Source organism: Zalophus californianus, chromosome 1, assembly GCF_009762305.2.
Source record: "Zalophus californianus isolate mZalCal1 chromosome 1, mZalCal1.pri.v2, whole genome shotgun sequence".
Classification (NCBI taxonomy): domain Eukaryota; kingdom Metazoa; phylum Chordata; class Mammalia; order Carnivora; family Otariidae; genus Zalophus; species Zalophus californianus.
The window spans coordinates 104,024,971-104,037,364 of NC_045595.1; the positions used below are offsets into that span (position 1 = coordinate 104,024,971).

General features: G+C 38.8%; 1 protein-coding gene across 7 annotated transcripts in view; it reads left to right on the top strand.

The window, feature by feature from the left end:
- The window catches only part of HPS3 (HPS3 biogenesis of lysosomal organelles complex 2 subunit 1), a 38,160-nt gene that overhangs the window by 15,804 nt on the left and 9,962 nt on the right, over positions 1-12,394 (top strand). For all 7 annotated transcript variants that reach the window (XR_003518589.2, XR_003518588.2, XR_003518590.2 and 4 more), the window contains exons 6-12: positions 972-1,053; positions 4,113-4,267; positions 6,280-6,388; positions 8,254-8,435; positions 9,525-9,705; positions 10,617-10,850; positions 12,156-12,341. Coding sequence is in view for 4 of the 7 variants with exons in the window: in XM_027587000.2 (XP_027442801.1) it covers positions 972-1,053; positions 4,113-4,267; positions 6,280-6,388; positions 8,254-8,435; positions 9,525-9,705; positions 10,617-10,850; positions 12,156-12,341 (1,129 nt within the window). In the remaining 3 variants the exon portion in view is untranslated. The remainder of the gene's footprint in view (positions 1-971; positions 1,054-4,112; positions 4,268-6,279; positions 6,389-8,253; positions 8,436-9,524; positions 9,706-10,616; positions 10,851-12,155; positions 12,342-12,394) is intronic.

The window sequence follows — 12,394 nt, forward strand, 5'->3', positions numbered from 1 at the left end:
CCCCAAGAACTATTTCTTCTATTATAAGATCAATGCTAGGTTTGCTTTATTTCAACATGGTTCATTTTTAATTCTCCTACTTTTTAATTTGCTTTTAAAAATTATTCCTGTGGGGAAAAAATAAAAATTATTTAGTCCTGTGAATCTACTACGAGATGGGTTTTGTAGCAATTTCTAAGTTAACTGCTTTTAATGTTGGTATTGGAGTGTTGACTTATCCACTAGTCACCAGGCATCCATTGTGCACTGACTGTGGGGTCTCTGGGTCATTTTCCAGTGCAGAAGCAGCCTGGGGTTGTGTAAAGAGCTAGAGGAGTGTGAGGAGTAAGAAGACCTAGGATCTAATTTGGCTCCATCCTCCAGAGATGTCTTAGACCAGTCATAAGACTTCCATGCCCTCATCTTTAAAACAAGCTTCTGGAGTAGATAATTCTCAAGATTCCTTCAGATAGTCTGTAATTTTCTGTTCTACCATTGGATATGTGTTTGCATAATCTAAGTCTGTTGTCCAGCATAATCTAGGCTCAATTACATCCTGAGATGAGTGGGATAGAGATAATAGGAAACTTAGGTTCTAATCTTGGCTTTGATAATCACCTCTTTTTACCTTGAACAGATCCTAGGAACATCATTTTGTCTGTGAGATATTGACCCAGATCCATGGTTCTTAACTAGAAGTGTACAGCAGAGCCACACATGGAGCTTTGTAGAAATATACATGTCTAGATTCAGCTCTTAGAGATTATGATTCAGTATGGGTGAGGTGGGGACCAGGTGTATATTTTTACAAACACGCCACGGGGATTCTGAGGTGCTCTCTTTGTTAAGAAGCAGACTAATCATCAGCATTTGACAAATACTTGAGTCTTCCCTCCCCACCATTGCTGTTTGTTTCTGTGAAATCCTCCCAACTATGGGCATGTTGGTTATTGGCCTCTGCTTTGCTCAGTGGTGTCTCTCCTCTTCCTTAGCAACAACCTACAGTGTTTCACAGTGCGGTGCAGTGCGGCGGCAGCTCGTGAGGAGGACCCATATGTGGACACCACCCTGAAGGTTAGAACTGGTTTATGATGACAACAAAATCTTAAGATCAAAAAGGGATACATGAATGCTTGCAGATTTGCTCTTGGGTCTAAATTGGTGAACATTAAAGGTCTTAAGATCTTGTTTATCAAAATAGAACTTTTGGATGTAAAATAGTGAACATTTTGTGATTCATGGTTTAGATGACAATTTTTAAGATTACTTTGAAAACATTTCACTCAGAATTTAGGTGTAGTGCATAATTTTTAAAATTTGGTAAAGAATATGTGTAGTGTAGGGGCGCCTGGGTGGCTCAGTCAGTTAAGCGTCTGTCTTCAGCTCAGGTCATGATCCTGGGGTCCTGGGATCGAGCCCTGCATCGGGCTTCCTGCTCAGTGGGGAGTCTGCTTCTCCCTCTCCCTCTAGCCCTCCCTCCTACTGGTGCTCTTGCTCTCTCTGATGAATAAATAAAAAATCTTAAAAAAAAGAATATGTGTAGTGGAACTTCAGAGAGAGTACTTTACAATTATAGTGTACTACAATTTTATTCTTTTTTAATGGAAACAGTGGTGACACTTGTATATAACTATTAACAAAGCCCTATAGAAATCGGTGTGTTCAAGAACACAAGTGCATGAAAATGATTTATTTATATTTTTTTGTTTTGTTTTATCAGATATGTCTATAATGTATTTCTGTAGTCTTAATCTAAGAGTTAATGGATGAGCTAGGTTATTAACCTCATTTTGAGTGAGAAGTAATATGCTTATTCTCTGAAAATCTCTTGACCACAAAATAACCATAGGCAGTTTTATGATGAAATTCTGTATTTTCTGATCTTGAATTTCTGTTCTCAGAAATATACCGATTCTTTGTGTGATATTCATCATATGCTATTCCACTTCTCAGGTATAAACTACTTGAATGGATGTTTGATATAAAGTTACATGCTGCAGGAAACTCCCAAATTATAATGGCCTATATTTTTTTTTTTTTGGTAAAGATTTTGTTTATTTATTTGAGAGACAGTGAGTGAGTGAGAGAGAGAGAGCACATGATCGGGGCAGAGGCAGAGAGAGGGAGAAGTGGGGCTCGATCCCAGGGCCCTGGGTTCATGACCTGAGCCAAAGGCAGACACTTAACTGACGGAGCCACCCAGGCGCCCCATGATGGCCTATATTTTATAAGTTAGTTTATGTCTGTCTGGCACCTGGAACACCTTTTCCTGGAAAAGTAAGTGTTCACTCCTGATGGTTATGTTAATAAGCCAGCACTTTGTAGTGCTTAATGTGTCTGAAGTCCTCTTCCACTATCACCATCACCCAAGTTGTGACATGTGATAGTGTTTTCCGTGATCTGAGTTCTCAGTAACTCATGCAATGGCCTGCCTGTAGCTTTCTGTTGCCGACCAGGCATACTGCCTACCTTCAGCCTCTTAAGAAACCCAACTTACAGCTTCCCCATGCCTTTCTATCTGTGTTTAAGATACACACATAGCCTTTTTTTTTTTTTTAAGATTTTATTTATTTGAAAGAGAGAGACACAGCGAGAAAGGGAACACAAGCAGGGGGAGTGGGAGAGGGAGAAGCAGGCTTCCCTTGGAGCAGGGAGCCTGATGCGGGGCTCGATCCCAGGACCCTGGGATCATGACCTGAGCCGAAGGCAGACGCTTAATGACTGAGCCACCTAGGCACCCCCACACATAGACTTTTCAAGAGCGTATTTTAGAAATAAAGGTTATTTCCCTAGTAAAAATGGAAAGCCAACAGATTCTTTGTCCCTCTCTCCTTCTCCCCACACCTTGCTTTGCTTTTTTGTTTTCTGTTTTTCAAACCTCAGAAAGACATAGGCTTACATAGGTGGTGATGCTGCAGTGAGGGATACATAATAGATTGAGGTAGGTTCAATCTGCATTTGAAATTAAATCATGTTGTAGGTCTTCTCAGAGTCTCCTAAAACCAGAGGGAAGGAACAAGGAAGAGAGGGAGGGAGATAAGAAGAGAGATGGGCAGCTAGCTGGTGGGGGATGCTGCCCTTGAGGCCAGTCCTCTTGAAGGTGGCAAAGGGAAGGACAGTGATGATCACACTTCATGGCTCCCCCTTTCCTGGGACTCTACCATTCTGAAATCCTAGCTACAACCTGAACCAGCACACGTTTAGCCCTCTTGCCGACTCAGACTTTGGGAGCCATGGCGTCTGAGAAAGATTTTACAACCTCAGAATGTGGTCCAAAGTGTACATCTTACCTCCCTTTCCTCTGAGATTCTGTCTCCTCAGCACTAGCTAAGGCCATCTTATCTATTCTTAGGAATGAAAAAATAGATGGAGATGTTGCCCCAATCGCTTTGTACAAAAGGACAGTGAAGATGACCTCAGAACCCAAATAGTGTTAATGGAAGAGAGGCCTGACAGTATCATTTTGTGAGCTCTCAGGAACAGCTCTTCTCTTACCTTATCCATTATACTTGATTAGTGCTCCCTTACAGGGACAGGAGCCTGGCTCCTCGGCCAGGATTTCCTCCCCTTTACCTGACATACCCAGCCAGTCATCCATTCCAGGCAATGTTTCCACCTAAGGAGCTAACAGTCGGGCCATCTGAACATGCAAGCATTTCTCTTCCCTGTACACCCATCCACTAAGAAACTATTTATGTTCTCTCTGTGCCATAGAATGACCTTTTATAGTGTCTGATTTTTCCTAGAAACCACATTGGGCCATATCCCTGAGCCAGCCCACTGTTAGTGGGGATTTCTCTAGGTGCAGGTTACCAGCCCACAGGTGTGCTCCGAGAGCCACTCTCTAAGCCACACAGGAGTTCCCACAGCTGCAAGGGGCTCAAGTGCACCTGCTATCTGCATTCACTCAGTCAGCAAATACTGAGTAGCTCTTCGGCAGGCACATATGTAACAGGTAGTTGGTTACATAACTTTAGACAGGAAAACCTCCTGCTCTAATAAGGTTAGGAATTCAGATTTTTTTTTGGAGGGGGGTGGACAAGGGAGCAGGACAAATAAACAGACTGGTTTTTGAAGGTTAAAGTTCATGTACATTTATTCCTTGGTTAAATTTGTGATTTTTCCTTTACTAGGCTTGCCCACCTGTCAGTATGGATGTCTGTGCTTTAAGAATACAGCTTTTCATAGGCTTGAAAGCCATTTGTCACTTTAAAAACCACCTGATACTTTTGACCAAGGCAGACCCTGAGGCCATTCCAGAGAGAAGAGAATCACCCAAGAGGCTTCTGTAAGCATCCCCACACTTCCACACATTCCTGCCAACGTTTCTGGAAAGAACTGTTACTGGTATATTTTGTGTGTGTCCTAGTTTATCTTTTTAAAAATCAAAACAAAACTTTGAATGATTAGATGGTTTGTCTATGTTGTTTTTTTTTTTTTTCCCAGAGAAGGAAAAGAAGGTTCTAGTGGTCTCCATACTATCCTTTATATTAACCTTGGAATTTTAGAAGAAAATGGATTATAAAGTAGTTCCAATAAAAATCTGTGTAATTTTAGAGAAGTTAAAGTGTAATTAATAGGAAAGACAGAGCCTCTAATGTTAATCCAAACTACAAGGCTCTTTACCACTTTTTTCTTTTTTTCTTTGACCTTTCAGTGGTTATGTTTTTATCCAAGTATTATTTTCTGGTATTTCAATTCAAAAGACATTAATAATGCATTTCTTACCTTGAAGTACATTCATGATATATAGATATGTGCTGATCGATCTTAAAATAAAATTGCATTTTGATAACACTGATCTCTGGGTGACTCTCTTGGATTTTCTGCTTTTACATTGTTTGGGATAGAACACTTAGTTCCAGACTAGTTATGCTTTTGTTCAACATTTTCTGTTCTGTGAACTTATGAGTAGGAATTAAATGATAATGATGATGATGATTTGTATGTTCTCCTATGAATAATTTAATCAGGAAAGAAATCCGTCTGTGGAAGAGAAGCAGTTAGTGTACAGATGGTCCCATACTTATGTTAGTTTGACTTACAAGTTTTTGATTTTACAACGGTGTTGGAGGCAGTACCCATTCACTAGAAACTGTACTTCGGATTTTGAATTTGTCATACCACATGTGGTATGGTATTTTTTGGTGATGCTACGCAGTGGCAGCCATGTGATCGTGAGGGTGAACAACCAATACATTTACATCCATACTGTACCCATACAATCATTCTGTTTTTCACTCTGTACAGTAGTCAATAGATTACATCAGATATTCAACACTTTATTATAAAATAGGCTTTGTGTTAGATGATTGCTACTGTAAGTGTTCTGAGCAAGTTTAAGGTAGGCTCGGCTAAGCTCTGATGTTTGAGAGGTTAGGTGTATCTGATTTATGGTATTTTCAATTTTTCGTGGGTTTATTGGGAGGTAGCCTCACCGTAGGTCAAGGAAGAGCTGTATTTCTAGTCAAACTGGTTTTTATTTTTAACATAAGTTTTTGCTTTTTTAAATTTTTTGTGCCTGTGCTTTGTCCCACCAACAGGAATAATCAGAGGTTGATTTGGGTAACTGGTCACTCAGAGCATGCACGGGATGGCCTGAGACTGACTGATTCTAAAAGCTTTCTGGCAAGAGGAAGAACAATTTGCAATCTTGCAAATTATTGACATTTTATTGTAATTGGACATTTTAAAAAATTCTATTTTTAAGTGATTTAAAAAAAATCCTAACCTATTTGAAAGTTTCTTTGGTCAGAGGTCTACATTTTAAAAAGATTGTATACTAAAGAAAATGCATCACATATTGAAAGCAAGAGATAAGAGAGTGCTTGAACCCATGGTTATATGTGTCTTGCGTGTTTTCCCAGCAACCCTGAGTGTTTTGCCTCGTGTTCTGTTGCAGCTTCTGCTTAGATTGGTGACATAGGCGTGCTGGACTCCTGCAGGCCATGTGCACGAGAGATACTGGGCACAGACACTCTCACAGCCAAGTCTTTCTTCCTTTTGAGGGGTCTTGCCTGTTCTTTGAGCATTTTGCCCATTTAAGAATTCTTGTGGAATAAATTGGAAGCAATTGGTTTGTCAGTACATGAGAGCTGTTGAATTTTAAATGCTGTAAGCCTATGTAGCATTGTGAACTAATGTTGTATAAAAATCCACTGTACAGATAATCACTGAAGAAAATACTAAATGAAAATGATTGCATAAATCTTTATAGGTGTCCAATATTTACCATTTAAGATTGCTATTTATTAATTCTGTGTCTTATCCTGTAATTCTTATCTTTTGTTTTGCTTTTAGTTCTAGAAAAGGAACCAGTGGTAAGCTTAAAACACCTCCTGTAGCTGAGGCTGGGTGGAATTTGTATATTGTGGATACGATCTCACCAGTGCAACTGTACAAAGAAATGGTACTCCTTTCAGACTTCCAATTCTTATTTGTAGAAATTTAGAGTCAAAGCAATGCCCCCATATTGATTCTAATGATCGCACATTCAGAGTGCCACAGCCAACCAACTTTCAAGCTCCGTCTGGCAGTAGAGTGTGGATCTTTAGTCACCTTCTCGTTTTCAGAGCTCCTGACATTTGAGGAGCCAGTAGAAATTCCGTTCACTAAAATAAGACTTCCTTATTCATACCCACCCTCCAAAGAGGACAGATTAACCAGTCTAAGCATAAATAGCCTTTGACCTTTACTTTGAACCCTAGCAAAGAGAACCAGGAAATGGAGCTGAAAGAAATCTTAGATCATTTATCCCCATCTCACTCTATGAAATATTAGCAGATTGTCTTAGGGCCTGCGCACCTGCAGCATTGTCTGTTGGGTAGTGGCCCAGAGGGGGGCACCCTTCTTCCTTTTTTAAGAGTGACAGCTGCCAATTCATTACTTGCAATTTTTTTAACTCTTTATTTTGAAATAATTTAAAACTTACAGAGAAGTTGCAAGGATAAGAATAGTAGAAATAAAACCCTGTTATATTCTCCACACAGATTCACCCATAGTCAACATTTTACCCCTTTTGCTTCTCTCTTTCTCTCTCTTTTTTTGTGCTTTTGCACTTTCTAAACACACACACACACACACACACACCCTCCCCCCCCCCGCCCCAGCCCACATGCCACGATCCATTGGAAGGTAATTTGCATGCTTCAGAGCCTAATGCCCCTAAATACCTCACTGTATGTTTCCTAAGAATCCGGGTACTTGTTTACATCACTGAAGTACCGACAAATGCTTAATAAATTTAACAGGACACATATTCCAATGTTGCAGTTGACTCAGTTATGACCTACTAGTATCTCCCTTCTCCAGTACAGGGGCCAGTCTAACATCAGGTAGGGCATTTAATTATGATGTCTCTTTGGCCTCCTTTAATCCAGAATAACTTCATAGCCTTTATTTTTTATGGCATAGACATTTTTGAAAATAAATTTTTGCCCCTCCACCTTTTAAAATTTTTTATTATTTATTTTCTTCTTGTTTAGATTCAGGTTATGTATGCTCATTCTCAGCCAGAACATTACATAGGTGACGTTGTGTCTTTTTCAGGGTGTTACATCAGGAGGCACATGATATCTGTGCCCCTCATTGGTGATGTTAATTTTGATCATCAGGTCAAGGTTTTGCCTGATTTGTCCCTGGCATTTTAATGCTGATAATTATATTGGCTTTGCCCTGTCCTTTTAATCTTGCTTAATTGAAAGTCTTAAAACTTAATGTAGATGATTCGCTTGCTGGAATCTGAAAATGCTGATGGACTCAGATTAGCTAGTGATAATTTTAATAAGCCCACTGTGGGTTATAGAAATAGGCCAAGTAGAACCTAGATTTACTGACTGGAAGCATAATAAAGGAAGCATAGTCAGTCTGAATTTAAGATTTAAATCACAGAACTGAAAAAGTTAACTGTTTCACATATGTTTGTTAGCCTTATTGAACTATGAACAAATTATTGCTAAGTTAACAGTGTTATTAGTATTACAGTGTTATTTGTACCTTCTCTAGTGCTTAGCACTGTTTAACAAGGGAATGTTTACAGTCATGTATGTATTAAGCTGGCTCATGGATTGTGGGGGAAAAGAACCTATCAGAATGATAGGTCCTATCAGAATGATAGGACCTATCAGAATGATAAATAACCACTTTTTAGTTTTTTAGGATTTAATGTGTATAAATATGAACTCTACTAACAAAATATATAGATATTCTTAAGAACCAGGAAACTTTTGGGTGTGTTTCTGCAGCAATATTAGCTGCTGGCCTTTTTTGTTTCAGGTAGACTACAGTAATACCTACAAGACTGCAAAAACCCAGAGCTGCATCCACCTTCTTAGCGAGGCTCATCTGTTAGTGAGGGCTGCCTTGATGGATGCCAGTCAGTTGGAACCTGGAGAAAAAACAGAGCTTTTGGAAGCATTTAAAGAAAGCTGTGGGCATCTTGGAGACTGCTACAGCAGGTTGGTGATGCTTCTTAGAAACTTGTTAGAGAAGCCATCTTGAGCTTTGGGTGTAGGTACTAGCTTTTCCATCTCTGGTAGCTACCTGATGAATGGGGGAATGAATGAGGGGAGGAGATTCATTTATTCATTTATTCCGTCAGCATTTGTTGAGCACATACTGTGTGCCAGGTACTGTGCTAAGCTTAGAGTCACAAAGATGAACATGACGGTTTCCTACCTTCAAAAGGAGTTACAATTTATTAGATGAACAATGACTCTCCAGTTCATGAGTCTCCCTCCACTTAATTTAGGAATTAAATTTCTTTCAGGCCTTCTAGGCCTGCTCATGACCATGAAAATCCCAGAGACAGCCGTTATTACTAGTTTATTGCCTATTTGCCTTCAGAGGGAGATACCGTTTGGTCGGTCTGTGACTTTAATCTTTTTTTTTTATTTCTTTTATTTTTTTTTAAGATTTTTATTTATTTATTTGAGAGAGAGAATGAGATAGAGAGAGAGAGTATGAGAGGGGGGAGGGTCAGAGGGAGAAGCAGACTCCCTGCCGAGCAGGGAACAGGATGCGGGACTCCATCCAGGGACTCCAGGATCATGACCTGAGCCGAAGGCAGTCGCCTAACCAACTGAGCCACCCAGGCGCCCCTGTGACTTTAATCTTAGTAGTCAGTGCTTTTATGATTTCAGAAAAGGACTGGGATGAATAGTGGTTTTACTTTTTGAGATGGCCTTTATAGATTTTTTTGTGTATGATTATTTCAAAGGCTTACTCGACCCACGGGAATGATTATAAATTAATAAAACAGACTTTTCGTGCCTATTAACACCATTATTTTAGAGCCACATTAAAAATCCTAAAATTCACTTAATGAATTATTTTTCTATTTTTGTTATGAGCAGACAAAAAGAAACTGTATTAATTAGAATGACTTTACAGAATAAAACTTAGAACTTGTTCCAACTACTAATGGAAGTAGGAGTATTTTGAGATTTATGTCATCCGGAAAGCATTATCTGTTTTATTATCAAATGCATTAGGCATCCAGGCTTAAAAATGACAAATTTGAGGTTTTTTTACTTCCTTCCCTTTAGGCTTGACACCCAGCATTCCCACCTCGCCTTGCCATACTATAAGATGTCTGGTTTGTCTATGGCCGAAGTTCTAACCCGAGCGGACTGGGTACTAGAGGATGGATTGCAGAAATACGAGAGGGGATTAATCTTTTACATTAATCATTCACTTTATGAAAACCTGGATGAAGAATTAAGTGAAGTTAATATAGTTTTCTATTTACTTATATCAACCTTCGTAACTTTTCATGTTAGCGATTTATTTCATGTGATACTGTTTTAGAAGTCAGGTTCCAAATATTTTTCTTTGGAATTATTTTCTTCTTTTCCTAAGAAGGTAATGAATGTGTCCTTTTCTTCATTAATAATCCTAGAATTATAGCTTGGAAAATAACTTATAATCACCTTCTCCTACTTTCTCATTATATAGATAGAAGAATGTGGTCCATTGTGGTTGAGTGACCTGCCCAGTGTGACAGGAGCATATCTTTAGAAGAATGACACACATACCACCCCAGGGCCTTCCCTTCCTTCTCATCCGCAGCCCTTTGCACAACCCTAGTTCTCCCAAATTCCAAGTGTCCAAAGCTTCACTTACGAAGTCCTGACCCAGCGACCTTGAGACATTGCTAAGCCTTATTTTTAGCCCCTCATGTATTTTTAAAAAGAATTGAGTGCAAATATGCAAAGCTGGACATTGGGAGAGCAAATGTTTTAAGATTTTGAGAGAAAAGAAATTTTTTTATATAGATTACCTCATTAAGTATATTTTGTCCTAAGCTGTTATTTTTAAATGGACTTTTAAGTGTAATTTAATCAAATCTTTAATGTCTTCTTTTGAACTCTTGTTAAAATGAGAAATGCTAGCCACAACTCAGTACATATTTTCACTGTTTTTTCTTCATTATACCTCAGCAAAGAGATCACTTCAGGTCATCTCAGGTCTCCCACATTATCACCGTGAACTCTGTCTTTTTTAACCTAAACGTCATACTTATACTTTTGTCTCATTTGGAAGTTTATATCTTTTATATCTCTTTTTTTCATTTTTGCTGATTTTGTTGCATTCTGTTGGTTAACTGACCTTTTATTTCTTATTCATGTTCACTAAAGGAATTAGCAGCAAAAGTGGTCCAGATGTTCCACGTGGCTGAGCCAAAGCAACTGCCCCATATTCTCTGTAGTCCTTCTATGAAGAATATTAATCCTTTAACTGCCATGAGCTATCTAAGCAAGCTGGATACTTCTGGGTTTTCATCAATCTTAGTGACATTGACCAAAGCAGCAATGGCTCTGAAAATGGGGGATCTTGACATGCATAGAAATGAAATGAAAAGCCATCCAGAGGTACAGTGCCCTGCCTGGTATTAGCAGCAGGCTGAAACAGGACCTGGTAGTCCTACGTTGTTTAGCTTTCTTCTGGCTTCTGTCTAGTTCATTTCTTCTTAGTCGTAAAGGAAAATAGACTTAATGTTAGAAAAGAAGTGACCCAAAGTGGGAGTGTTTGGGCTTTGGATCTGGTAAATGAAAAAAAAATAAGAATGACAGTGGTAGCAATGGGTATCCAAAGACCTCTCAACTTTGCGTCAGGTACTTTTAGAGCACAGTACTTGGTACTAAAGAATATACAGGCTCTATCCTGAGCTGACAGGCTGATCTAGCATGAGGGATATGGTATGTCCACTGAAACAGAACAGAGTGATGTGTGTTCAAGTACAGCAAGTGGGATGTTAACCATGAGCCTTAGGAGTCTAGTAGTGGAGGAAATGGCCTGCACTTGGGAAAATCACAAATTACGTTATGGAAGATTAGCGTTTGAATGATATCAAAGAAAAGATAGCTTTTCTTTCGAAGAGAGCCCATTTAGAGTCATGAGCCAAAGATGTTAATCATTAGGGGAGGAAATTAAAAGATAATGTTAATTGAGCACGTATTACGTCCCAGGTCTATTCTAAGCCCCTTGTATATGCTATCTTATTTAATTCTTGCAACAGTGCTATAAGTTAGATGCTTTTATTATACCTGTTATAAAGATGAGGGAACTAAGACAGAGGATAAATGAGTTGTCCAAGATCACTTAGCTGGTGAGTGTTTGAGCCAGGGTTTCGAGCAGGCAATATGGCTTCTCATCCTGTGCTCCTATTCTGTTGTTTTGTTGCCTGTGGACAAATGCCCACAGTATGATGTTAGTTTCTAAAACAAGAGAGCAGAAGTGTTTTATCATTGTACAAATGACATGTTTTGTTAGATGAAGAGAGCGAGTCAACATTGAGGTCTCCTTTGCTTTGAAGTGTACAGTTTTAGAAAGATGAATTTTCTTAAGATATATTCTTTTTATATTCTTAAGGTATGTTATTTTTATTTTTTTTTAATTTTTTATTATGTTAATCACCATAGGTATGTTATTTTTAAACAAGTAGACTTAAATATAAAGCTCTCTACAAAAATGGGGTATCCTGATGCTTAATTAAATATTAATAACTTCTTCAAAGACAGTTAACAATGATGTCCCGCTTAGAGTGAGAACTTGTAGTTAAAGAAAAATTGAGATTGAGTATTAATAGTTTACCCATGAACCTTGAATGCACTGGCATGTATTTTCAAGATGAATACAATGTATATTTTGATCCTAAATTTCTTGTTTATCTGAAGATGAAGTTGGTATGTGGCTTCATTCTGGAACCTCGACTATTGATTCAACAGAGAAAGGGACAGATTGTTCCAACTGAGCTTGCAGCACACTTGAAGGACACTCAGCCTGGACTGCTTGTGGCTTCAGTTCTGGGCTTACAGAAGAACAACAAAATTGGAATTGAAGAAGCAGATTCCTTCTTTAAGGTTTGTCACTTTCAAAATGCAATGGTTCTGGGTAGGCTGATAAAATTGGTGGG